At 44.7% G+C, this 26,345-nt stretch overlaps 1 protein-coding gene across 5 annotated transcripts in view; it reads left to right on the top strand.

Annotated features, from left to right (window-relative positions):
• Positions 1 to 26,345, top strand: part of ARHGEF12 (Rho guanine nucleotide exchange factor 12) — a 75,125-nt gene that overhangs the window by 30,634 nt on the left and 18,146 nt on the right. For 2 of the 5 annotated variants that reach the window (XM_066334699.1, XM_066334702.1), the window contains exons 2-21: positions 1,310 to 1,333; positions 2,069 to 2,157; positions 3,583 to 3,639; positions 10,667 to 10,765; positions 11,414 to 11,463; positions 12,220 to 12,277; positions 13,527 to 13,705; positions 14,080 to 14,157; positions 14,329 to 14,448; positions 15,061 to 15,195; positions 16,964 to 17,035; positions 18,137 to 18,229; positions 18,611 to 18,721; positions 19,178 to 19,276; positions 19,941 to 19,983; positions 20,079 to 20,184; positions 21,834 to 21,971; positions 24,229 to 24,261; positions 25,115 to 25,229; positions 25,908 to 26,013. In XM_066334699.1, the coding sequence (XP_066190796.1) occupies positions 1,310 to 1,333; positions 2,069 to 2,157; positions 3,583 to 3,639; positions 10,667 to 10,765; positions 11,414 to 11,463; positions 12,220 to 12,277; positions 13,527 to 13,705; positions 14,080 to 14,157; positions 14,329 to 14,448; positions 15,061 to 15,195; positions 16,964 to 17,035; positions 18,137 to 18,229; positions 18,611 to 18,721; positions 19,178 to 19,276; positions 19,941 to 19,983; positions 20,079 to 20,184; positions 21,834 to 21,971; positions 24,229 to 24,261; positions 25,115 to 25,229; positions 25,908 to 26,013 (1,805 nt within the window). Of the gene's footprint in view, positions 1 to 1,309; positions 1,334 to 2,068; positions 2,158 to 3,582; positions 3,640 to 8,492; positions 8,512 to 10,666; positions 10,766 to 11,413; positions 11,464 to 12,219; positions 12,278 to 13,526; positions 13,706 to 14,079; positions 14,158 to 14,328; positions 14,449 to 15,060; positions 15,196 to 16,963; positions 17,036 to 18,136; positions 18,230 to 18,610; positions 18,722 to 19,177; positions 19,277 to 19,940; positions 19,984 to 20,078; positions 20,185 to 21,833; positions 21,972 to 24,228; positions 24,262 to 25,114; positions 25,230 to 25,907; positions 26,014 to 26,345 lie in introns of those variants that run through there. The other 3 variants (XM_066334700.1, XM_066334703.1, XM_066334701.1) reach the window with 2 other exon arrangements.

The raw sequence follows: 26,345 nt of genomic DNA, 5'->3' as shown, positions 1-26,345 counted from the left end.
GCTGTTTATGCAATCACAGGCCCCATCTACCCCCTTCACTTGAAAGCTTGCTGCTGCACTTCAGCCAAATTCGCTGCTGTTATCTGAAAGATGGCGAGTGTCTTGCTGTGGGGTAATTATTTTCAGGAACAGGCAGACAGCATTTTCATTTCCCTTGGCCCAGTGTGTCCTCAGGAGCTGGAGTTCCATGTTAGTGCAAGTTTGCTGGAATCTGGGTTGTGGTGGTCTGGGGAGCTCTGGGAGAATGGTTTGGGTTTGTGTGTTGGACCAGCTCTGGGATGGGGCTGTCACTGAGCTCAGGATCCCAGAAATGTCACCTCCTGCAGGGATGGGGACTCCCTGAGCATCCCCTGGCAATATTTAACCACCTTTCCATGGAAAAATTCCTGCTGGTGTCCAGCCTGAGGCTTTCCTCTCATCCTTTCACTCGTCTGGGAGAAGATTCCAACCTCCTTCTACCTGAGCCTGACTTTGGAGCTGCTCCTTGTCCCTCTCCTGTTGTTCCCATTCCTTAACCCTGGGAATTTTGGTCGTTACCAAACTGCTCTGTTCAAGCTAAAAACATAAAATAAAATTGAGAAATAAATGGTAATTTGTTGTCCTAGTAACCTCTGTGGTGTTCAAACTGTGTGGGCTTGAATTTCTTCAAATCCTTCAGCCCAGCACTTCCTCAAAATGTATATAAATAGGAAAAAATGCATTAAAATATACATTTTTATATATATGTGGGTAAATTATCAGCTCTAAACCATCTGCAGAGTCTTCATTTAGAACTAAAAGTGATTGAAGTTACCTGTTCTTGCCTTACACCGTTCTAAATGTGTGTTTTTCCTTCCAGCATAAAGATTTAAAACAGAAATCGAGTAGGAATGGAGCTGGATTTTTAAGTCTGAGAAGGAAATAATTGTGTTTTATGAGAATAGAAGTTTTGGTGCCTCGAGCTGGATGGCACCCACCTTGTTCTGCCAGGAATTGAAGGGGAAAAAAACATCCTGGATTCATAAAATCTCATGTTTTCCTGACTTAAAAATACAAATAAACTTATTTTCCTCCCTTCAGCATTGGATTTGTTGCTTTTGTTATCTGTATGTATAATAGTACTTGGAATAGGTAATTTAATTTCAACTTTGTTGCACTTTGTCTCAAAGATGGCAAGTTCATGGAGTTCCATGAAAACAGAGATTGTTTTTTGTGGAGGCACCACAGAAGTGTAAAATAACTGTGTTTAAGCACTAATGTTGATATCAAACCTAATATTGAAAGATAAAAGTTTCTTAAATTTATTTTTTTCTTTTTTTTTTCTTTTTAGGTTTCCTCTCAAAAAACCTTCGAGGTGAGTTCCTGAAATTTGCTTTTTTAAATCTGTATTGTAAATGATGCTGCAGTGTGTTTTTGCAAGGGGAATGCTTTTAAAAGTTTAATATATATATATATATATATATATACACAAACACAGCTTGTAGTACCCAGGACAGATGTGAGAAAATCGATATCCAGATGGGGATAAGGTGCCAAAAATCGATTTATTTTGGCATGGGGTGACCATTTGCATTGTGTGACGTGGCTGGGGGCTCACCTTGCCCGAGGTTTGGGATGGTGAGGGAAGGAAGGGGACACTTGGTACAGGATGTACAGGTGCTTCCCCTCTGGGGATATTCTCAATCTTTAATTCTGCCATGCTGAGATATTTAAAGTTTGCTGGGAGAGTTCAGATTTCAGCTGGGGTTTGGTTTTTTTTTTCTTTTTTTTTTCCCCCCATTAAATTTATTTGGCTTTTAAGATAAAATACGAGCTGATGCTGAGTGATAAAGAGAATGCACTTGCTGTTACCAATTCTGGAGGTTACCAGGACTGCTCCTGGAACCTTGGATCCACTCCCAGAGATTGCAAGGCAGATCATTTTCCCCTTTGAATTCAGCCTGGGAATCAATTTTTTTGAAGCTAATTCAATGCCTGTGTTTTAATCTGAATTTGTGGTGAGCAGGCAGAGCTGGGTGAGGGTTGTGTGAGTGCTCAGGCTGCTCCTGGGGACTCTGTGTGAGGGTTTTCTGGTTTTTTTATGCCCCAGACACGGCAGCATTCTGAGCAGGGAGTCTCCAGCAGACAAGAAGCAGAAGGTTGAACGCTGCAGCAGCACCCACGACTTCGATCCCACAGGTAAAATCCTAAAATTCAAAGAAAAAAAACCCCAAAAAACCCCAAACAAAAGCACTGAGAAGCAGAATAAAAAAAAAAAAGATTTTAACGTGGTTTTCAGAGCTGTGTTGTTCTGCAAAGGCAATGTGGGCACTGAAATGAATGTGGGCTTGATTTTAAACACCCTCGTAATCAACCTGGATTAGTGTATCGGTAAATAATTATAACAACTTCCACTTCCAGCAAAGTCAGGAGGCAAAGGCTGTAATTAGCTGTGAGGAGTTCTTTAGGGAAGCCTGAAACTGGAGATGTGGTTGGCTCAGCCAGGGCTGGGTTTCCCTGCTGGGGTTTTAATTTCGGGGGGTTTTATTTTGCTTTTTAGTCGATTTGGATCCCTCTCTGCCACCTGCCAAGTGACTTTGTGCTTCCCGAGGTGACTCGTTTGAAGATAAACGCCTCATTTTAAAGGATTTGCTATCCCACTTTCAGTTAGCCTGCTTTTACTTTAGTTAAATTGGAGAAATGAGGGTGCACAGAGGATTTTTGTTCTGTCTGAAACACTCGCCCAGTGCTGCCAGGCTCCTGTCTGAGCCTCCTGGCCCCGTGTAAAGGTGCATTTTTCCTCTCTGTGCATTCAGGTTTTTCCCTGGGGCTTGGGCAGCTCAGGGGAGGTGAAGGAAAGAGGGGCACAGTTTGTAGGATGTGGATTTATAGACCAGCCTGGTAATGGTTCCTGCCACTGGCTGCACGAGTCCTTCCAGTGCATGCAAAATAAATGAAAATGGGCTTTAAATGCCAGTTAAAAACATCCTGTAAGGGAAAAAAATAAAACTCCAAAAACCTGGTGTAGCGCTCATCTTCTTTTCCTTTGTCCTTTGGGATAGGGAATGTAAAATGATTTCGTGCTGGGGGAGGTCTCAGGCTGGGAACTCAGTTTGTAGAAGGAGAATTTAATTTCTCCAGGAACAAACTTGAGGAATCCTGTAAGCCCAGTGTGCAGAAAGTCCCTGCAGTGTGGAGAGCTGCTCCCTGGCCCCGTGCTCGTGCTGTGACAGGGGAGCTGTGCACTGCAGCCTGCAGAAAACCCTCCTCTTTTCAAGGGGTGAATTCAGGCTGCTGAAACTGCTGTGCCTGGGCTGATTGTTGGCTCTGGGGAGAAACCTTGCCAGAGTCCCCGTGCTTGGAGTGGTGTTTATCTGTAGTTCCTGCAGAGAACTCCTTTGGTTGTGTCCTGTAACAGATTCTGTGTGCTGTTACCTGTGTCTCCGTGTGTCATTCACCCCTTATTCCAAGCGTTCCACCTGTGTTTTGTTCACATCTTATTTGTGTTTTGCACGATTTAACCCGATAAATCTGTGTTTTTTTCATGATTTTTTGTTTTTGTTCCTCATGTTTGGTCTCCATATTTTCTATATCTCTCTCTCCTTTTCTCCTGCTCTTGTGCAGATAGCTCCTCCAAGAAGACAAAGTCTAGTTCTGAGGAGAGTAGATCCGAGACGTATGGTAAGCCAAAGCTGCAGCCTGGCCCCTGGGCAGCTCCTGCTTTTCCTGTCTGTGATTCCCAGGCTTTTCCCCCTCCCCTGATCTGCATGGTTGGCTCTGCAGCAGGGACTGCCCTTCCATCCTGCTTCACTTCTCAGCTCAGGGTGGTGCTCGTGGCTGGAAAAGGTTCAATTTTCCTCGGGGGTGTCCCTGGGTGCTGCTGGCAGCGAGGACACAGCTCCCACAGGGGTTTGTGCTCTCAGCAGAGTCACTGCCATCTTCTCACCCTGGAGGCTGGAGCGAGAAATTCACCTTCTCTTGCATTATCTGTAGGAGTTCTCAGTCATTTCCTTTGGGCAGAGATGGAAAAATGTGTGTGTGGATCATTGAAATCGGTGTGAGGAGTTCCCCATTCCCTGTCCCAGGGAGAGGCAGTGACCCTGGGCTCTCCTGTTGGCTGCAATAAATGACACACATAAAACGAGTTTGGGGTGGGAATATCCCCACACATCCTGGTGGTAGGGTATCTAAGACACCAAAGACTCCAAATAATTCAGAAGGTGAAGAGTATAGGAAAAAAAAAAGCTTTATTTTCTAAATTCTTGCTACCTTTTATAAGGTGTTCCAATATAGACTTAACGTGATTAGTGAATAAAAAAATGACACATATTTAATGCCATTGGTTAAACTAAAGAAACAAAAAACCACCAGCTGAACAAAAACTGTTTTGAGAAAAGATAGTTATTTACTAAGATTGTTTTGAGAAAAAGCTCTCTTGAGCAACTTGTCCTTAAAAAAACGTTAGCCACTGCTAAGCAGGTTAAAATCCTCTGAACCCCACAGTGTCCCTACACCTCATGGGGCAGTTTGCTCCCTCAGCTGTCCCAGCTGTGTCACTCTTGGGCTGTGACACTCCTCCTGCTCTAATCATTTATTCCACTTCACTCTCTGGAGGTATTGGCATTCAGACCTCAGAGTCTAGAAGGCAATAAGCACTCACAAGTTGGTTTTTTTTGGATCCTCTCAGGATCTTCAGCCCCTCAGACTTGGGCTGAATCTGGCTGCATTTTTTATTTCCAAGTGTGCGTGTCTTGACTCCAGCCATGAGTTGCCTTTCTTTACCTTTACTGGTTTTGTTTTTTTAAATCCATGTTTAAAACAGTCTGTGCCACTTTCTGATTTTAATCTGTTGAGAAAATCGCTGCTGCTAAATCTGCTGTGGTATTTGGGATGCAGTGACTCTTCCAGAATCATCAGCTTTATCGTTCCACTGGAATAAACCTGCCAGGTGTGCATGGCTGTGCTCCAGCCTGTTCACCCACCTCTGGAATACAAAGTGATGCTGTCAGAGCAAGAAGCACTAAAAAAATAACCCAACAACACCAACCCTGAGGAGTTTAAACCAACACAGGCATGTTAGGAAAAGCTGGTGCAGCCTGGGGAGGTGTGTCCTGTTCTTTCTGTGAGATCTCTTCACTTCCCCCTGGAATTTTGAATCACACGCATCATTTTTTTTTTTTTTTATTAAAAAAAAAAAAAAAAAAAGCCAAGTAATATGATAGTCACGTTCCTCGGGGTGTGAGAGTGTTCCTTCAGCAGCTGTAAACAGCTTTGGAGGGTGTCTTGATGGAAACCTGTCTCGAGGAGAGCTGGCTTGCTGCAGCTTGTCATTCCTGCTGCCACCCGAGCAGGGAAGGAGCAGGGAGAGTGCTGGAACTGCAGCAGGGATTTGGGGATGGTTTGGGGGTCCTAAAGCCACCCTGGCGGGGAAGGAGCAGGGAGAGGGCTGGAACAGGGATTTGGGGATGAGTTGGTGTTTCTGAAGCCACCCTTGTAGAGTAGGAGCAGGGAGAGGGCTGGAACAGGAATTTGGGGATGATTTGGGGGTCCTGAAGCCTCCCTTGCAGAGAAGGAGCAGGGAGAGGACTGGAACAGGAATTTGGGGGTGATTTGGTACCTCTAAAGCCATCCTGGCAGAGGAGGAGCAGGGAGAGGACTGGAACAGCGATTTGAGGATGATTTGGTGCCTCTAAAGCCACTCTCCTGGGGAAGGAGCAGGGAGGGGGCTGCAGCAGCAGGGATTTGGGGATAATTTGGTGGTTTTGAAGTTACCCTGGCAGGGAAGGAGCAGGGAGAGGGCTGGAACAGGGGTTTGAGGATGATTTGCTGCCTCTGAAGCCCCTCTCCTGGGGAAGGAGCAGGGACAGGGCTGCAGCAGCAGGGATTTGGGGGTGATGTGGGGCTCATTTCTGCCCGGTGCTGTGTGCTAATGACAAGAAACCTTTGCTGGGACAGCTCTGTGTGTGTGTGTCCCTCTGCCCAAGGCTGGCAGTGTTTGCCTTCCCACGTGTGCCAGAACCAAACCCAAGCTCCTGACTCTGGTTTCCCCCAGGCTTCCTGCAGGTGCTGTCCCCGTGTCCAGGATCCCTGGGAGCAGCTCCCACTCCTCCTCCCTTTCCTTTGGCCTTGCCCTGCCTTTTGTCTGCTTTTCCCAGGTTTCTCTGGAATGTGTGCAGAGCTCTGTTTGCTTTGGAAGGGACCAAACTATTCCAAACCCTCCAAGGAGAAATCCTGATATTTCCCTCACTGCTGACTGGATGGGGCTGGCCACTGGGAAGGGAATATGGGGAAGGCTGGAATGACAGCAGGGAGAGGAGCTGTGGCTTTGGTGGCTGTTTGTTCTCACCTCTTGAAGTTTTTTTTTAATTCAGGAGCCAGAATTTCATCGAGTATATGAGTGGCTTTGTTGGGGGGCAGAGTGATCAGGGAGGGAAATTCTTTTAATGAACAGAAATTAATTGATAGTGATGTGAAGCTCTCAGTGAGATAATTTCACTCCCAAACCATCTCACATTTGTATGTTCAACCAAATCCAGGTTATCAGGAGAATGAGTGTAGTTATGCTGTAATTTGTGCCATGATCTCCTGTGATATTTAATATCTTTTTCTCAAAGCAGTATTTTTACATCTCTTAAATTAAAACTGAAATTACTTTCCAGGGTGATAGGTGAGGTATCAGTTTGTCTTTCTTTTTCCTCACAACTTGGTTACTCTCCAAAAACACTTGCCTTTATGGTCAGCAATCATCAATTTCAGGCCCTGAATATTAATTTGGACTTGACATATTTTGGACTCTTTCAGGTATTTTCTGCAGCTTTGTGATAAGTTTTTGGGTTTCATTTTGAAACCCCACATTTGAGATGTTTTTAAGTTGACATTTACTCTCCCTGGGTTGTTTGATTTTGGGGTTTTGGGGGTTTTTTTTGCAGTTCTTAGCAGCTTTGTGTCTTTATGTTGTGCCACCATTTCCCCAGAGAAATTTATAAATTTTATAAAAATTCTGATCTGCTTTGTGGAGCAGCATTTCTGACAATGTTTTTTGGGCAGAAAACTTCCCAAATGGAGTGAAGCATTTGGCTCCAAACCCCAAGGAGTTTGACTTTTTTTTTGTTTACGGAATTATTAATTTCAAATCCCTCTGTGAAACTGCATTTTCCTATGATTAAAGCCTCCAGGGGAGGTTTTAATTCCCAAATCTCAGCTCCTGGGCTGTCTCCTGCAGACTTGGGAGCTGGAATTCACATCCCGTGGCATCCCCAGGCTGCTTTGGGTTGGAAGAAATGTTAAAAAATGATTGGTTTTTTTTTATTTTCTGATTTTTTTTATTTTCCAAAATATTTTTTTATTTTTTTATTTTTTTTTTATTTCCCATCCCATGGGCAGGGCCACCTTCCACTTCCCCCCAGCCCGGTCTCAGTCAGGTTTTCAGAGTGAACCCCTCTGCTCTGTTTGCTGCTAAAGAAATCCCCTCTTTCATTAAACAACTTCCCAGTGGGATGTGGGGAAGAGGGAGGCCAGAAGGAGGTGCTCAGGGCAGCTGTTGGACATTCCAGATGTGTGTGCCCAGGCTGGGGGAGACCATTATCCTGGCCCTGGGGTGTCAGTGACCTTGAGAAGTGCAGGCTTTGCCCTTCCACCGTCCCAAAGACACTCCTGGGGAATGTCTGGGGAAGGGAGAGGGACGAGTGCCACCTACTGAAGCTCCTCTCAGCTTTCCTTGCAGTTTTTTCTCTCTGCTTTCACTTTGGATTTTAACCTCTTTTTGGCTCCAGCACATCTTTGGTTGCTTTGTTCTACTCCTGGCTTTTTTTTTTTTTTTTTTTTTTTTTTTTTTTTTTTTTTTTTTTTTTTTTTTTTTTTTTTTTTTTTTCCTAGTTTGGGGGAATTTTCATCCCCATGAGGACAAAAAAGATCATTAAAATGAAATAATTTTCCCTCCAGAATTTTAGGAGTTCCTTCAAGACATAAACAGAGACACTGATTTTAAAGCATATTTAAGTGATGGCCCTTCACTTCTTAACCTAAAGGTAGTTAAGGAAAGCTAAAATAGGAATAAGATGATTATTGATTTAATTTTGAGTACTGTCAAGTGATGAATTCAGTTGTCTGTGTAATACTCACTGAGTCTCAGCTGGAAAAAGTGAAATACCACGGTGGGATATTTCAAAATGAGCAGAGTAAAAGCAGATGAAGGTTGGTTGAGGCAGGGAGTGCTCTCAGAGCTGATCTGGGTCTGCAGGTCAGTGTTATCTCCAGGAAATTTCCAGAGAACTTCATTAAAATCACTATAAAGTGTGTCTCAGTCAAGTGTGGAATCTCCTCCACCTCCTGGCAGCCTTTTATATTGGATTAGGAGGAGGGTTAAGGGTCCCTTAGCAAAAGGAAACAACTACAGGAAAAAGCAATTCTGGACTGATTTCAGGTCGAGTTGTCCTAATTCCAGTTGTTTCTCCATTCTAAGTTTATAAGGTGGTCTTGGGTGAAATTGAAGCTTGTGGAGTGGAAGAGTTTAACCTGAATTAAGTTGAATTAAACTCAGTTCTGCTCTGCCAGGTGAGTTCCTGTTGTGTGGACTCTGCTTTGGCACCAGCTCACCCAAGGAGGGAGCTGCAGCAGATCCAAGGATTGCTGCTTCTGGAGAAACAGAAAATCCAGTTGTCGCAATAAGACCAGGAGTAAAGATGTTTAACTCCAGGCAGGAGAAATCAGGTTTATTACAATTCATTCAGTTCAAAATTTACAGTTCATGACGTTCAAAAGTCACATTATTGGTCCATACTGACACTCTGCCATTGGCTCAGTAGCACAAACAGCAAACAACACCTGCTGTTATAAAAAAGGAATATTGTTTACACAGGGGTGTTTTGGGAAAAAAAGAAAAAAACTGTTGAGAAGTTTCCCTTGGGAAGAGCTCAGAGAATCCCGGGTCCCCATCCAGTGGCAGAGCAGATTTGGGGCTCTGCTGTGACTTCACACAAGGCCAGTCCTGGTGAGTCAAAAGCTGAGTTCAGTGCCTTACTCACGGCCGTGGGGCTGCAGAGGAGCTGTTCCTGTGAAATGGCCCCAGTTCCCACACCCCAGCCCCGGGCATCATTCCTGGGAAGTGAGACTTGGAGGAGCTTGGTCATATATAAAAGAGGAGGAGGCGCCTTCCTTCACTTCTCCCTGTGCACAGGGGGTGAAAGGTGGGGGGATTTTCCTCCCCTCCTCTGCCCAACCCTGCAGCTGCCAGGGATCCCGGCTTTGCTCCTCCTCTCTTGGCAGGAGGGGAATGCCTGGGATGTGATAGTGCTGCACGAGTCCTGGAGGCCTTTTCCCACTGCTCCCACACTGGTTTTCATCTGCCCCACACTGGAGGGCAGCAGGACAGGCTGGGCAGGCACTCTTGGCTCCTCATTTCCATGGAGAATTGCTGCAGAGAAGTGACAGGAGCCGTGGTGGGTTGGGAGCAGTGGGAGACACGGGAATGATTCCCTGCTCTGTTACCTGAGAGCTCATTCCAGAAGAGCCAGTCTGCCTGGGACAGCATCTTCCCAATTCCCCGTGTTCCCTCAGCCCAGACAAGAACTGCTGCAGGTTTGGGATGGCATTTGGGAGAGCTCTGATTTCTTTCTCAAGGTGCCAGTGCAGGAATTTTGCCTGCTGTGCCTTTAGAGATGGGAAAAGCAAAGCAAGTTGTTAGAAATAAGAGGGATGGGAATAAAAGAAAATTAAAAGTAACAAAAGAAATAAAAAAGAAACGAGAAAGAATAAAAGCTTTTACAGCGTTCCTGAAGTCACTTTTCAGGATGAGGGCTCCGCTGTGGGAGGATTTTTGCAGCTGCTCCTAGGAAGGTGCTTGGCAGGGAATGTGCCAGGGCTGCTGCTTGCTTGTGTTTTGTCTTTCCCTTGTTTCATTTCCAGGTGAACAAAAAACCTCCCCAGCATTCCACCTGGTCCAAATGCTGCTCCTCCTAAACGAAATTACCTCTGCAAGAGCGTTTGTGTTCACCTTACACTGAGTACACCAGGAAACAAAACAAGCTGCCTTTGATGTCTCAGAGCAAATTAAAGGAGGGGCACATTCAAACTCACCTCCTGGGGTTTTGACCCTGGGCTGGTCTTTATTTCAGAACTCCTGGTCAGGACAGTTAAATGTGGCTTGTACTTCTTCACCTCTGCTCTTCTGGCTCTGTGCAATATTTCACCTGGAGCAGAAAGTACCCCAGGAGGAGATTCTGGCTGAGAATTTGGGCAACTTTCCCTGATCAATCAATCTGCTTTAGCCCAACCCCCTGATGTTACTCTGAGGGCTCTGTGCTGGTGTTTCAGAGCAGCCTGTAGAAGCTGTGTGGTGTTTTTGGTGATGCAGCAGCCCCTGCCAGCTCTCTGAACTATTAATGCAGACCCAGGGAAATCCTGCTCATTGGTGTGGGTACTGCTGCTCTTCTTTAAAAGCTGCTTTTCCCTCAGGTCGTGTCTGATGTGCCAGAGCTGTCTGCACCTCTGTTTCGTGTAGCTGGAGCAATAAACCTGACCTGTCTTGACACCCCTCTCCATTTCTGGCCTGCTGCCCTGTTCCTGTCTCTCCTACATTTCCCCCTGTGCTGTGTCGTCCCCGTTCCTTGGAGCGCTCTGTGATTACGTGGGAGGAGAAGGTTTTTTGGACTGATGCCTGGCTTGTGTCTCTGTGTGTCCCTGTCCCGTGTGTGCTGCCCTGTGTCCCCAGGCCTGGTGCAGAGGTGTGTGGTGATCCAGCGGGATGAGAACGGCTTCGGGCTGACGGTCAGCGGGGACAACCCCGTCTTCGTGCAGTCTGTCAAGGAAGGTGAGAGCAAACGTCCCCCAGACCCTGCCAGCTCTCCCTGGGGATCCTGGAAACGTGGGTCAGCTGCAGCAGAAAAGTCCCAAACCCCTCTCCCCAGCTGGGGTGGGAAGGGATGTGCAAGGTCAGGGCTGAGCAGGGAATTTATTCCTCGGGATCTTCTCCCAGGCAGGCAGCGACAGGAGAGGACACAGCCCTGAGCTGTGCAGGGGAGGTGTAGGGTGGACATCAGGGACAAACTCTTCATTCAAAGAGTGATTGGGCACTGGGATCATCTGCCCAGGGAGGAGGTGGAGTCCCTGAGTGTTCTCAGTGCTGTGGTTTAGTTGGTGAAATGTCAGGTCATAGGTTGGACTGGATAATCTCAAAGGGCTTTTCCTGGTTCATTCTGTGATCTGGTGGGTTTGGAGCTGACCTCTTGCATCCCAAGGGGAGGAAATGACTCCTTGGGACATGCTGGGATCATGTCCTGGTGTATCCAGTGCCAGGGGAGAGCAGAACTGCTCTGGACTCGAAACCCAGAGGTTTTACTGACTGAGGGAGCTTGGCTGAGGGCAGGAGTATTTTGCATGTTTTACAGAAGTCTTAAAACCATTTTTGCTATAAATGGACGTGTTGAAAGGGGAACTAAGTGATTTCTTGTCTCTCCAGATGGAGCAGCCATGCGGGCTGGAGTGCAGACAGGTGATAGAATTATCAAGGTAAGGCAGTGAAATGGTGAGAGAAGCGGGTCCTTTGTATGAAATGAGCTCTTTTCCCTGAAAAAAAAAAGTCACTGATGTGTCTGCTGTGGTGTTTGCACTGGGAATGGTCTAAGCTTCAGTGTTCTGGGGATGACTCTCCCCCAAATCCTCATTTGAGAATTTCATGGGCAAGTTCAGCGTCCTGCCAGGTTCAAGTATCACAACCACAATAAAAGCAGAAATGGCAGGGGAGAGAAGGAAAAAGCAGAGTTGTTAATAATGGCCTGTAAATAAACAGCCTGCCTGAATTGCTGTTCTCCCCCTAACTGCTCCCACACCCCTGTTCTTTTTTAGTCCCAAGCAAGTAAGAAATCAAGCCAGTAACTTAAAAGACTCTGTAAAGCATTGCTGCAAAATGCTGCAGCGGCTCCTGACACAGATGGAGCTGGGATTTCAACCAGGCATTGAAATTAATGAATTAAATTAGCTACCCTGTTGTTCTTCTGCCCAGGCAGAGATGGATTGCCTTTTTTCATGTTGTTTGTCTGCCTGCTTGACTTCTTCTGGTGTGTGCACAGTTTTCTTTCTGCAGAGCTCTGCTCAGAGATAAACTGTTAGAGGGATAAATTATTTATCTGGCAAAGTCATGCAAGAGGCAGTAATGGAGGTGGGGGAGAAGAAAATGCTGCTGTTCTTCCGGTGCATTTTGTGGAACGTGTGGGATTGCCTGGAAATCAGGAGGCAAACACTGAATTTTCTCCCCTCCCTGCCCAGGTGAACGGGACTCTGGTGACACACTCGAACCATTTGGAGGTGGTCAAGCTGATCAAGTGTAAGTAAGGGCAGGTGGCTCTTCTGTCACCTTTGCAGTGTGACAGCCAGCATTCCCAGGGCCCTGTCCGGTGACAGGGGTGAGGTCAATGCTGAGACATAAAAGGCAGTGGCTGAAACAGGGAAGTGAAATTGAGATGATTTTGACATCCTGAATTGAAGCTGATACATTCTCCTGTAGCTTCTCCATAACCCAATGTATGAATTAGCACCAAGCCTTGCCTGGCTGCTTTCCTATCTTTTTATTTTCACCTTAAACACCTCAGCTGGGCAATGTGCATTTCTGTGTGATGCCTGCACTGCCCTGCAGGAAATACCTTCCTGCTGGATTTTCTTGTATGAGGAAGGAGGTGGTTGCATCCAGCCTGGTTTATTTTGTGTGTGTGTGCACTGGAAATGCAACCTGCTGGGCTGGAAATCAGCTTCTGGCTTTTATAAGGGCAAAGTTTATGGAATATCTGAAATTTTAAACAGATTTCTAAACCAGGAAGAAGGCTTCAGGTTGGGTTCTTGCCTTTTATAAGAGCAAAGTTTTTGGAATATCTGAAATTTTAAACAGAATTCTAAACCAGGAGGAAGGCTTCAAATTGGGTTCTTTTATAAGGGCAGAGTTTTTGGAATATCTGAAATTTTAAACAGAATTCTAAACCAGGAAGAAGCGTTCAAATTGGCTTCTTGCTTTTATAAGGACAAAGTTTTTGGGATATCTGGAATTTCAAACAGAATTTTAAACCAGGAAGAAGGGTTCAAATTGGCTTCTTGCTTTTATAAGGGCAAAGTTTTTGGGATATCTGGAATTTTAAACAGAATTCTAAACCAGGAGGAAGGCTTCAAATTGGGTTCTTACCTTTTATAAGGGCAAAGTTTGTGGAATATCTGAAATTTTAAACAGAATTCTAGACCAGGAAGAAGGGTTCAAATTGGCTTCTTGCTTTTATAAGGACAAAGTTTTTGGGATATCTGGAATTTTAAACAGAATTCTAAACCAGGAGGAAGGCTTCTAATTGGGTTCTTTTATAAGGACAAAGTTTTTGGAATATCTGAAATTTTAAACAGAATTCTAAACCAGGAGGAAGGCTTCAAATTGGGTTCTTGCCTTTTTATAAGGGCCAGGTTTATGGAATACTGAGATTTTAAACCAAGAAGGGTTCAGGAGGTTCAGTGGTTCAGAGAGGAATGGTGAGGGCAGTCAGGGCAGCGTCCCCATGTGTGTGTGTGTGTGACCTGTGCCTGTCCTTGTGTCCCCACAGCGGGTTCCTATGTAGCTCTCACTGTCCAGGGGCGCCCCCCAGGGTCGCCCCAGATTCCCCTGGCGGATTCCGACGTGGATCTGGCAGCTTTTGGGCATATGTCTCCCATCATGGCATCCCCCCACTCGCCTGGCACGTCAGGGAATGCTGAAAGGATCACCAGCCCAGTGCTCATGGGGGTAAGCTTGGAGCTTCCTTTCCAAAAGGAGAGATGGAACCGGGTGGGTTTGATTTTTTTTTTTAATTTATTTTTTTTTTGCACTTCAAATTAGCGTTGAGATATTTAGCTTGTGTTTATTCACTCATAAAAAAAGCGTTTTGCAAGTAAAAATATCCAGTCCTGTGCCAGGTAATGGAAATACAGGGGTTTGTACCGTTGATAGCTGTTCAAAATTAAGAAAGAATGCACAGGATAGGGTTGGAAATTCTAATTGCTTCTCATAGGGCTTTTCAGAGCTTGTTTTTAGGAAGTAGGTAAAAAAATGTGCCTGTCCATTTCCTTTATCAGCCCAACTCCCCCAGCAAACCCAACCTTAATCTCTGTATTTCCTAGGAGGAGAATAACATTGTCCACAACCAGAAGGTGGAGATTCTGAGGAAGATGCTCCAGAAGGAGCAGGAGAGGCTGCAGGTACTGGGGCTGTGCAGAGAGCTGGGGGAAATCCCAGATTCATTACCAGAGGGGGGGCTTATTAAATCACAATTAATGATCAGAGCCCTGAGAAGCAGACTCCGTGCAGATGTGGGCGTGCAGATGTGCAGGTGTCGATTTAAAAGGGACAAACAGTTAATTCTGCTGCAGGTCCTGCAGGAGGAGTACAGCAGAGCTCCCTCCACCCGCCTGCTCAAGGAGATCCAGGAGGCAAAGAAACACATTCCTCAGCTGCAGGAGCAGCTGTCCAAGGCCACGGGCTGCACTCAGGTGAAGGGCTCCTCCTGGGGGTTGCTGCTGCTCTGGGCAGGTTGGAGTTGTTTGGACAGCCAGGCTGCACCCTCTGCAGCTGAGCTTGGAACGTTGGCTCTGTCATCTTAAATCAGGATGTGGAGCAGATTTAGCACTGGGCTCTGAGCTCTTCTCTGAAAAACCTGCTTTTAAGAACAAGTGCAAGCAGTGATGTGTTTATTATCTGTCAGTGCGACTTAAAATACACCCATGAAGTCATTCTTGGAAGCTTTTAAACAATTTTGTTTTCACTTTCAGAGGGGAAAAAAAAAACACCAAACGTAGGCTGTGTCATTTTTCCCTTTTCCCCTGTGTTAAAAGCACTGAAAACTTGGTGTGCTTTTTGTTGTTTTCTCTTAGAAAGTCATCACAGCCTTTTCTAGATAAATTAAGGAGGTTTTATGAGTAATGTGAGCTAGCTGGCTTTTGAAAGAGTTGATGGTCTCTTGTTTTCTCTTAGAAAGTCATCGCACTCTCCTGTTGATAAACTAAGGTTTTATGAGTAATGTGAGCTAGCTGCTTTTGAAGGAGTTTGGGGATGGTCTCGTGGAGCACTCTGCTGTCTCCCAGCTCACCCTTTGACCCTTGCAGGATGGAGTCCTGTCCTCCAGATCCGTGTCGGAGTCGCTGCAGATCAGCGAGGGGGAGGCAGAGAGTGGGGACAGCAGCAGCAAACTGGATTTCGGTGGTGACAGCCCCTCCAGACCCAACAGTGACATTGCTGATGTGAGTCTGGGCCTTGGCTTCTCTCCCTCTTGCCTCTGGGTTCCCTTGGCAGATTCTGTCCCTTTGTAATCCGTTATTGGAGCAGGCTCCTCGGGGCCCACCAAAACCTTTTCCTTAGGAAATCCTGTTCTATTGCACTGGTGTTAGAGACTGGGGGAGGAATAAATTGTGGGGGTTTATCCAGGAAAACTCCAGCCTGGAAAGCAGCAGCCTGAGGAGTAACATGGCTGGAAAAATGTTCACCTTTGAATGGCCACATAGAAGGTGAACATTTGGCACGTGCTTGGTGTGCTCCTGATCCACCTGATTTGATGTTTGGGATTGGTGGGATGCTGGAAGAAGCTTTTGGGAGGGGGATCCAGGAGTGACATTTTTATCCAAGAGTGACATTTTTATCCAGGAGTGACATTTTTATCCAAGGAGTGACATTTTTATCCAAGGGTGACATTGCTGATGTGAGTGTGGGGCAGCCCCAGGGCTTTGCTTCTCTCCCTATTTTGGGTTCCCTTAGCAGACCGTGTGTGTGTTGTGCTGGTAACTCTGGGAATTCCTGGAACAGGCTCCTCAGTGCCCACCAAAACCTTGTCCCTACAAAATCCTGTTCTTTTAGGCTGGTGTTAGAGACTGGGAGGGAATAAACTGTGGGGTTTTATCCAGGATTAGATTGTCCTGGCATTAATCCCTGTAACCAAACAGAGGAAGGTGGATGCCAGCATCCTGCTCAAAACTCATTTGCCAATTAGAGCATCTTTGAAGGGAATATTCCAACTGCAGCACCATGACTCAGATCCAGGCAGCTTGCCCTGAAAATGAGAAAGAACCTTCCTCCTACCAGATGAGCTTCAATTCCTGCCACAGCAAAGGCTCTTGGTGTGTTCACTCATTAGTTATCAATCTGTGTGCTCCTGTGCTCTCCCTTGCTGCCTAATCCTTAATTAAGTCACTATCTGATTAGTGCAGAGGAATTGAGACTCTCTGCTTGGATTTGGCCTGAGTTTGTTGATTAACTTAAGGATGTGGGAGCTAAATTTGTCCCAGCAGTTGGAAGTGAAAGGGAGGTGGCTGAGATGGGAGGATCCGTGACTCTTGTTTTGAAACATCCCAGCTCCAAATCTGACCAGATCCCACTCGCTGTTTGTGCTTTAATAAACGCACAACAAAATTCATGATTATCTTCCTAATAAAATCATCATCCTGGCATCACTGGGGATGGGGTTTGATCAGTGCACACCAAACATTCCACCTTTTCACTCCAGCTCTGAGAAACTTAAGGATCCAGGGGCAAAAGAAACCTTTGGAAGTAGGAAGAGTTCTGCAGCTGGGAAAAAGCCAGGCTGGAAAGCACCAGCCTGAGCAGTAGCCTGGCTGGAAAAACCTTTGGACACACTGAAGATGAGCCAGAAGCACGTGGTTTTTGCAAATAAGGCTCTGCAGGCTTCCTGAGCAAGAGGATTGCTGGGAGATGGGGGAAGAGCTGAACTGTGAGAAAAGGTGGAGAAAACTGAGAGCTGGGGATTTTACAGCCCTGCTCTTGCTCGCTGTCACCACATTTCTGACCAAAACTTCTGCATTCACTTGAGTTTTGGGGTTTTTTTTTTTTGTCTAACTGTTCATGTGGGACGCAGATTTTACTCTGGTTTTTCACACCTCCTTTTCCTGTGAGAAAGGAGAAGTTTTTTGGCTGTTGTGGCTGACAGAGTGCACTGTGCAGTTCTCCCTTTCCTGGATTTGCTGGTACTTACCAGAACTGAACTTCCCTCGTTCCCAGAGCCCTCGCAGTGGCCTGAAGGAGAGGATTTATCCAGATGAGAGCCCAGAAAAGGCTGAGCTTCAAGATACTGTGAGTATAAAAAACACCAAGTGTCACAACAACATCTCCTCTAAAGAGCCCATTAAAATCTTGCTGCTTTCCCCCCACTTTTGTAAATGGAGCATGCCTGAACTTTGCTTTAGAAGATAAAATGCAATTAAAGTGGTGCAGGGAAAGTTAATTAGCTGAGTAAATGTTTATGGAGCTTAAGAGCAGGGCCATTTAGAGGCCAGAAATACCTAATCTGCAGTAAAACAGCTGGGCCTGGAATAGGGAGAGCAGTTACATGTGTTTTATTCCTTTTTATTCCTCGAGTCCAGCCTTTTCTCAGGATGTGCACTCATTTGGGGGCTGACATTTCCAGCAGGGCTACAAGTGGAGCTCAGCAGGAAGTGCAGATCTGTCTGAACACATCATCATCATCATCATCCTTGGGATGACTCCTTGAATTCACCTTCCCCTCCTCTGCTTGTCCCCCCAAAGCCACATTTCCCCCTCTGTGCAGGGACGAGCGTTTGGCACGTGCCACGTGTTTGGTGTGCTCCTGATCCACCTGATTTGATGTTTGGGAATGGTTGGGATGTTGGGAGAAGCTTTTGGGCGGGGGATCCAGGAGTGACATTTTTATCCAGGAGTGACATTTCTATCCAGGAGTGACATTTTTATCCAGGAGTGACATTTCTATCCAAGGGTGACATTTTTATCCAGGGGTGACATTTTTATCCAAGGGTGACATTGCTGATGTGAGTGTGGGGCAGCCCCAGGGCTTTGCTTCTCTCCCTATTTTGGGTTCCCTTGGCAGACTGTGTGTGTGTTGTGCTGGTAACTCTGGGAATTCCTGGAACAGGCTCCTCAGTGCCCACCAAAACCTTGTCCCTACGAAATCCTGTTCTTTTAGGCTGGTGTTAGAGACTGGGAGGGAATAAACTGGGGGGTTTTATCCAGGAAAAAGCCAGGCTGGAAAAACCTTTGGCCACGTGCTTGGTGTGCTCCTGGCTGATTCTCATCCACCTGATTTGATGTTTGGGATTGTTGGGATCCTGGCAGAAGCTTCTGAAGAATTCACATGCTCAGAACATCTCCAGGTTTTACTGTGAGGCACAATCCCAGCTTTGTGCTTCTCTTCCCCAGGATTCCCAGTCCAGTGTTGGGAGTCCCCTGTCCCGAGTGGGGACTCAGATCATTGGAGCAGAGGATGATGATTTTGACACGGAGCAGGAGCAGGTGGGAATGTTTTAGCCTTTTTTCCCCCCCACCAACCAGAATTCCCTCCCCCTGTTCCTAAACTGCCTTGTTTCTGCTGGGTGTTTCTTGTATGGTGAAATAACAGTTTGAGGATGGGATTCCTGTCCTTGCTGATCTTTCCAAATAGAAACATTTGGGGAGTTTATGACAATATCCACCTTTGAGCCTGTTATTTCTCTTTCTCCTCCAAACTTCCAGTTTCCTAAGAATTAATTTACTTTATTTCATCTCCCTTAGCTTTTATTAAACCCCGAATTCCTGTCACAGCAGCAGAGCTGCTACCTCTTTACTCTGAATTATTTTAGCTGCCTTTTCTTTTATTCCTGAATAATTCAGAAGTAATTCCCTGTGTCCCTGCAGATAAATGGGCAGTGCAGCTGCTTCCAGAACATCGAGCTCCTGAAATCCCGCCCAGCTCACCTGGCTGTGCTCCTGCACCACGTGGTGTCCCAGTTTGATCCTGCAGCTCTGGTGAGATTCTTTGGGAATTGTTTCCCTGCCTCACACTTGGGAATTTTCACCAGAATTAGCCAGATCTTGTGTAGCACTCACTGCCAGGTCGTGGCAAGGAGGGAAGTGCAGACCCTGTGCAGGTTTAGGGGTGATAAATCCTCATTTAGCTCCTCAGATAAATGGAGAAACACACCAAAACAATTGTTTCCTTTATATTTGGCTGCTTATAAATAATCACTTATCACCTGAAAGCCTCTCATTCCACCCCAAGGTGTGGGATTAGTTGTCTGCAGGGAAGGTTTGACCTCTCTCTGCTCCTCTTCCAGCCCCTTCCCTCTCCCCCATCCCTTTCCCCTTCCCTGAGGAGCCGGGGATGATTTCAGCCCAGCACTGCTGAATTCCTTGAAAAATTGGGAAAAAAACTTGGAGTTTTCACAGTTTTCACCTCATTTTTTGCCCTCCTGTTCCCCACAGCTGTGCTACCTTTACACAGACCTGTACAAACAGACCAATTCCAAAGAGACCCGGCGAGTTTTCCTGGAGTTTTATCAGTTTTTCCTGGATAGAGCTGCAGTAAGTTCACTTGTTTTCCTCATTTTCACACCCATCCAGGAAGCTGACTTTGACCTTTCTCCACTCACCTGAACTGTGAAAAACTTAAGGGGGTAAAACTTAAGGGGGTTTTAAAGCCCTCCAAAAGAAATGGGTTTAAAAATCAAAACCAGAAGAAGGTTTAATAAATGACTTGATGAAATGTGATCATGTAATGAAAGTTTGGAGTATTTTTGTTGCAATGTTAGCAGGGAAGTGATGCCTGGGCACAAAATAAATCCCAGGGGATTTGTTGTTGATAGGAGAAATATTTCAGTGGCTCTTCTGTGTTGCTTTGTAGTTAATAATTGCTGTGGGTATTGATGTGGATTGGGAAATTTTATGCATCTGTTGGAAAGCTGAGAAAATTCTGTTCTGTCGTGAATTGAACCTCCAGAAACTGCAGCAGAGGTTTATAAACCACTGAAATAATGTGTCTATCTGAAATAATCAAGTGTCTATCTGAAATAATCTCTGGGAATTAGAATATATTCATGGCACTCTCCCCTTTTCAGATGAGCAGCTGCTCAGGTTGGATGATTCTGGTTTTTGGGGGGAATTTGGGGTGATTTGTGTGTTTTATTGGGGTTTTTTGGGGTGCTGGTTTCTCTGTTGGTTCTCCCAACCTTTCTTTTTCCTTTTGCAGAACCTGAAAGTCCCAGTTCCAGATGAAATCTCCTTGGAATTAGGTAGGGTTAATTCAAGAAAATGACTTTATTAAAGTCATTTCTCGAAGGTGGGGAGTGTTCCTCGAGGAATAATGGATGGATTTTGTCCCTCACAGACAGGAGAAGGCCAGAGCTCCTCCCTGAAGAGCTGCACCGCCAGTTCATCCAAACCATGCAGGACAAAGTCTGTCCAGAGGTTCAGAGGAACCTGGAAGATTTCAGGTACCCAAAGCTCTCTGTGGAGTTGCCATTTAATTCCCATTTAATTCCCATTTTATTTCAATCAGCGTTCCAGCACAGGGAAACCCGAGGGACATAGAATTCCTCTTGGATTGGATGGGAATAAACCAGGAATTTACTCTGTGACCAATCTTTAATCAATGGCAATCCTCGAGCTTGGATTCTTTTCTTGCAGCTGTGGGAGGAAATGTCTGTTTTCTTGGGTGGTGGTGTATAAATCTGTCTTCCTGATTGTATTTATAATCAGCTTATATCTTTTTTTTTTTTTTTCCCTTTCCCTATTTTCCTTCCCTCTCCCCTTTGGGCAGGGAATAATCCCCTTTGCAGAGCTGTCACGGAGTAGAAGTTGATAATTAATTTGCTTTTTCTGGAGCACTGAGAGCTCAGTAATGAACTGTTTCCCACCTAAAAACCTCTCCCTCCTCCTTTAAAGCTTTAAACAGCCCAAATCTGTGACTCCTGTGGGACACCCCGAGTGCCCCAGGGCAATATCCAGCTGCAGTGATGCTTCCTGGGCCCTTTTCTGTTGTAGGAAAGCAGCTGAGACTCCGTTTTCTTCATGGAGAAGAAGCCAATTCTTTATTCACATCACTAATTTTATCCAGTTTTCACAGATCTCCTATGCAACACCCATTGCCTGGGAGTTTTCTTGCTACTTCATGTATTGGTCAGGATTTGTGTGTGTGTGCTAAGGTTCGGGTTGTTTACACTTTTCCTTTAGAGGTTCTCATGGAACAGATTATTATTTAGATAATATTTCTATATTATTGTTTACACACATGCACTTATTTTTCAAGCCCAGAATAGGTTGTTGTGTTAACAAACCTTTCAGACCAAGGTTGCTTTCACACAGGAACTTGCAAATTGCTTAACTACACTCAGAGGAGATGACAGGCCAGCTATTAATTTAATAGAGCAGGATTGGTTTTATAAGTTACAATGTAATATTTATAATATATTATAATATTTTATTATATATATTATATAATTACATTACGTGTTATATATTATGTATTATACGTTATACATTATATATTATGTATTATACTTTATACATCATACATTCTATATTATATATTGCATATATATAATTTATTATATATTATATATATTATATAATTACATTATGAATTATATATGATGTATAATACTGTACACATTATATATTATGTAGTATAGAGTATATATTTTATAGTATATATTATATACTATATAGAATATAGTATATAGTATATTATATAGTATATAATATATACTATATATTTTATAGTATTTAGAATACAGTATATAGAATAGAATATATAGAAGTCTATATACTTTATACTATAAAATATATACTATATATGTAGTATATAGTATATATAGTATATATTATGTACTATTTAGTATATATTATATAGTATGTATTATATATTACACATTTCTTTTTATACATATTTACACACACACATTTTATATTTTGTGTTTTATATTTTGTGTTTTATATTTTGTGTTTTATATTTTGTGTTTTATATTTTGTGTTTTATCTTTTTATTTATATTTTGTATTTTGTATTTTCTCTACATTTCTATATTAAAAATGATTTTAAATTCTTTTTCTCATTGTGGTGCCTGTCTCCACCCCTTTGCCAGGCAGAAGAGGAGCATGGGGCTGACCCTGGCCGAGGGGGAGCTGAGCAGGCTGGACGCTGAGCGCCTCCGCGACCGCAACGCCGTGGAGAGGGAGAGGAGCTGTGCAGAGCAGATCATTGCCAAGATCGAGGAGGTCCTGTAAGTGACAGCAAAGGGACAGGGGGGTAAAAAAAAAAACAATCCCCCCCAAAAAAACCCAAAAATAATAAAAAAAAGCCCCAAAAAACCCAAACAAGCCAAAAAAATGCCGTGGAGAGGGAGAGGAGCTGTGCAGAGCAGATCATGTTCAAGATCGAGGAGGTCCTGTAAGTGACAGCAAAGGGACAGGGGGTTAAAAAAATAACCAAAAAAATCCCCCCCTAAAAAACCCAATAATAATAATAAAAAAACCCCCAAAAACCCAAACAAACCCAAAAAATGCCGTAGAGAGGGAGAGGAGCTGTGCAGAGCAGATCATTGCTGAAATCGAGGAGGTCCTGTAAGTGACAGCAAAGGGACAGGGGGGGTAAAAAAAAAAAACAAAAAAATTCCCCCCCCAAAAACCCCAAAATAATTTAAAAAAAAACCCAAAAAACCCAAACAAGCCAAAAAAATGCCGTAGAGAGGGAGAGGAGCTGTGCAGAGCAGATCATTGCCAAGATCGAGGAGGTCCTGTAAGTGACAGCAAAGGGACAGGGGGGGTAAAAAAACCCCAAAAAAATCCCCCCCAGAAAACCCAAAAATAATAATAAAAAAACCCCAAAAACCCAAACAAACCAAAAAATGCCGTAGAGGAGAGGAGCTGTGCAGAGCAGATCATTGCTGAAATTGAGGAGGTCCTGTAAGTGACAGCAAAGGGACAGGGGGTTAAAAAAATAACCAAAAAAATCCCCCCCAAAAAAACCCAAAAATAATAATAAAAAACGCAAACAAACCAAAAAAATGCCATAGAGAGGGAGAGGAGCTGTGCAGAGCAGATCATTACTGAAATCGAGGAGGTCCTGTAAGTGACAGCAAAGGGACAGGGAGGGTAAAAAATAACCAAAACAAAAAAAAATCAAACCCCCCCCCCCTAAAAAATCCAAAAATAATTAAAAAAAAACCAAAAAAACCCCCAAAAAACCAACCAAACAAACAAAAAAATGCTTTGGAGAAGCAGAGGAGCTGTGCAGAGCAGATCATTGCCAAGATCGAGGAGGTCCTGTAAGTGACAGCAAAGGGACAGAGGGGGTTAAAAAAATAACCAAAACCCCCCCCCCCAAAAAACCCAAAAATAATAATAAAAAACCCAAACAAACCAAAAAAATGCCGTAGAGAAGGAGAGGAGCTGTGCAGAGCAGATCATTACTGAAATTGAGGAGGTCCTGTAAGTGACAGCAAAGGGACAGGTGGGGTAAAAAAAAAAACAACAAAAAAATCCCCCCCCCAAAAAAATAATTAAAAAAACCCCAAAAAACCCAAACAAACCAAAAAAATGCTTTGGAGAAGCAGAGGAGCTGTGCAGAGCAGATCATTACTGAAATCGAGGAGGTCCTGTAAGTGACAGCGAAGGGACAGGTGGGGTAAAAAACCAAAAACCCAAAACCCCCAAAAATAATGAAAAAAAACCCCAAACAAACCAAAAAAAATGCCGTGGAGAAGGAGAGGAGAGGAGCTGTGCAGAGCAGATCATTGCTAAAATCGATCAAGTCCTGTAAGTGACGGCAAAGAGAAAGGCAGGGAAAATAAAAATTAAAAATAAAAATAAAAATAAAAATAAAAATAAAAATAAAAATAAAAATAAAAATAAAAATAAAAATAAATGTGCTGCCTCAGAGGTGGCAGAAGCAGGCTGAAGGGAGTTGTGCCAAACCCCTGTGGGATGCCACGTCCCTGGGGGAGTGTGTGACCCCTTGTCTCCCACAGCACAGGGCTGTGTCTGGTCACAGTATTTTCATCTGGTCACTCATTTTCATCAGCATTTCAGCTTCCTTCGAAATATTAGATTTTCTAACCTTGAAAAGGTGAAACAGTGAAAACCTCCCTGAAGGCTGGTGTCCTGTCCCTCGTGCAGCTTTAAAGAGAAGTGTCTGTCTCTGTGGGTGTTTGCTGGGGCAGTGTCAGCCAGGGCTGGGGCACGAGGCAGGTGCTGTTCTGGAATAGTGCAGCTTGTTCATTGTCAGATCAGAGCCCTTCTCCTGTAGGAACAGCAGCTTCACAGCCCCTTTTCTCCTTTGTAATGTGGGCTGAAGCCAATTTCCACAGCTGAGCCTTCAATTTTTGATTTCCTGATTTTATTTTTGTTTTTCCCCCCTCCTTGCTGGGACTGCTGAACGTTCTAAAGGACACTTCAATACAGCTGCTGGTGCTCTGGGTGGATGGGACCGGCTGTTAATTGGGGTTTGAGTTATGTTTTAAAAGCCTTTCTTGTTTTTAGGATGACATCTCAGCCTCTGGAAGAAGACAAGAGGTAAAGGGAGCTGGGGCTGTGTTGTGCTGATGGAACAAGACAGCCCTCTCCTGGCTGCTCTCAACACTCCTCTGCTGCATCCCCTGGCATAAATCACTGGAATTCAGAGCATCTGCCTCTTCTTTGCTGATGTTTGTTGCCTGTGTTTCACATCTTTAAAAATTACTGTCACCCAGAGTTGGTGTTTATTTTTGTTTTGTGTTGTAACCGCTTCAATCTGCCCCTAACATTTATTTTCTGTGTGTGCCTTGTCCTGTTCAGTTTTTATCTGAGCAGCTTTTCCTCCACTTTATGCGGTCCCCTTTTATTGCTGCTTATTTTTACCATCACTCAGAGCTATAATGTGACATCAAATATGGTTTTAGTGTAGGATTTTAAGGCCTTCTGGTGTAATTCTCAAAATTGTATTTTCACCTCCTGGGCTTCTGTGCCTTTTATCATGGAATGATTTAGGTTTGAAGGGACCTTAAAGGTGATTTAATTCCAATCCCTGCCACAGGCAGGGACACCTCCCACTGTCCCAGGCTGCTCCAAACCCTGTCCAGCCCGGCCTTGGACACTTCCAGGGATCCAGGGGCAGCCACAGCTGCTCTGGGAACTCTGTGCCAGGGCCTCATCACCCATATATTCCATTTATTTACTCCATAATTTACAAAAGGATAAATTCTGATATTGGCTGAGCCTTCTTCCCATTCCCTGTGGGGATTTATTTCCGTTCATTCCATCCCCTACTTTAATTTAAAAACGAACTTCTCGGTAGAACCTTGGCACTTGACCTTAATTTTATTGACTCAGCCTGTTTTCCCAACATATTTCTCTTAAACCTCTGTGGTTTTTTCTGTGTGTTTGGCAGCTCCACGATGCAATATGTGATCCTTACCTACATGAAACATCTGGGAGTCAAAGTCAAAGAGCCTCGGAACCTGGAGCAGAAGCGGGGCCGGATTGGTTTCCTGCCAAAGATCAAGGTAGTGGCCTCAGAGGATTTGTGTGCAATTCAAACCCCAGTTTTACAGGAAAAAAAAAATAAAAATCGGTGTGATTTTTGTGTTCCAAGAGGATCTGGGGTTGCTGAGCTGCACAGCAAACCCGAGAGCTGAAATTGGGTTCTGCGTCTGTTGGCAGATGCATGAATTGGAAATAATTGGCATTATTTCCTTTATCCCTACCTCTGAATTCACCTGTTTTTTCGCAGTTATTAAAACTTGGAGTGAGAAATGTTTCATAGAACATTTCCTTGAACCACAGGAAGGTCTCATTAAAGCTGTTGCCTTGTTTACTTCAATCTTTTTTTCTGGAGAAACTTGCCCAAACTCTGCTGGTTTGCGATGCAGGAGAGCTCTCCTCCCTGCATTCTCCACCCCCACTTTTCCAGTTATATAATGAATATTTCCACCAAAACTCCCATCCCCGTGGGTGTGATCCCTTGTCTCCCACACCACGGGGGTGTATCTGGTCACAGGAGCTGCTTGTTTTCCTCATCATCCCACCTTCCTTTGAAATATTTAAGAGGGTTTCAAGCGGTTCTTTGCTGTGAAAAGGTGAAGGTTTGATTCCTCTCCCTTGTGCAGCTTTAAAGAGTTAAATTGAAATCTCAGCAAACCAGCTGGGTTTGAAGCAGTGAGTTTGCTTCCCTTTACCTGCAGCAAAGCATCAAGAAGGAGAAAGAAGGAGAGGAGAAAGGGAAGAGGAGAGGATTCCCCAACATCCTGGGGCCCCCCAGGAGACCCAGCCGACACGACAGCGGCGCCAGTACGTCAGCCCCTGAGAACCACACAAAACCCCTGCAGTTCCAAAATCCCTGCCAGGAAACCCTGCTGCCTCCTGCCCCCCATCCTAAACGTCATCCCACCCATCCTAAACGTCATCCCACCCATCCTAAACGTCATCCCACCCATCCTAAACGTCATCCCACTCATCCTAAACATCATCCCACCCCTCCTGCCCTCGTGCTACCCATCCTAAATGTCATCCCACCCATCCTAAACATCATCCCACCATCCTAAACGTCATCCCACCCCTCCTGCCTCACCCAGTCCGCCCAGTTTGGCATTTCCCCCACTTGTCCCAGTTCCCTTCCGACC

Source organism: Sylvia atricapilla, chromosome 23, assembly GCF_009819655.1.
Source record: "Sylvia atricapilla isolate bSylAtr1 chromosome 23, bSylAtr1.pri, whole genome shotgun sequence".
NCBI lineage: Eukaryota > Metazoa > Chordata > Aves > Passeriformes > Sylviidae > Sylvia > Sylvia atricapilla.
The sequence above is the reverse complement of the archived record's forward strand: the minus strand, read 5'-3'. Positions and strand labels throughout refer to the sequence as shown.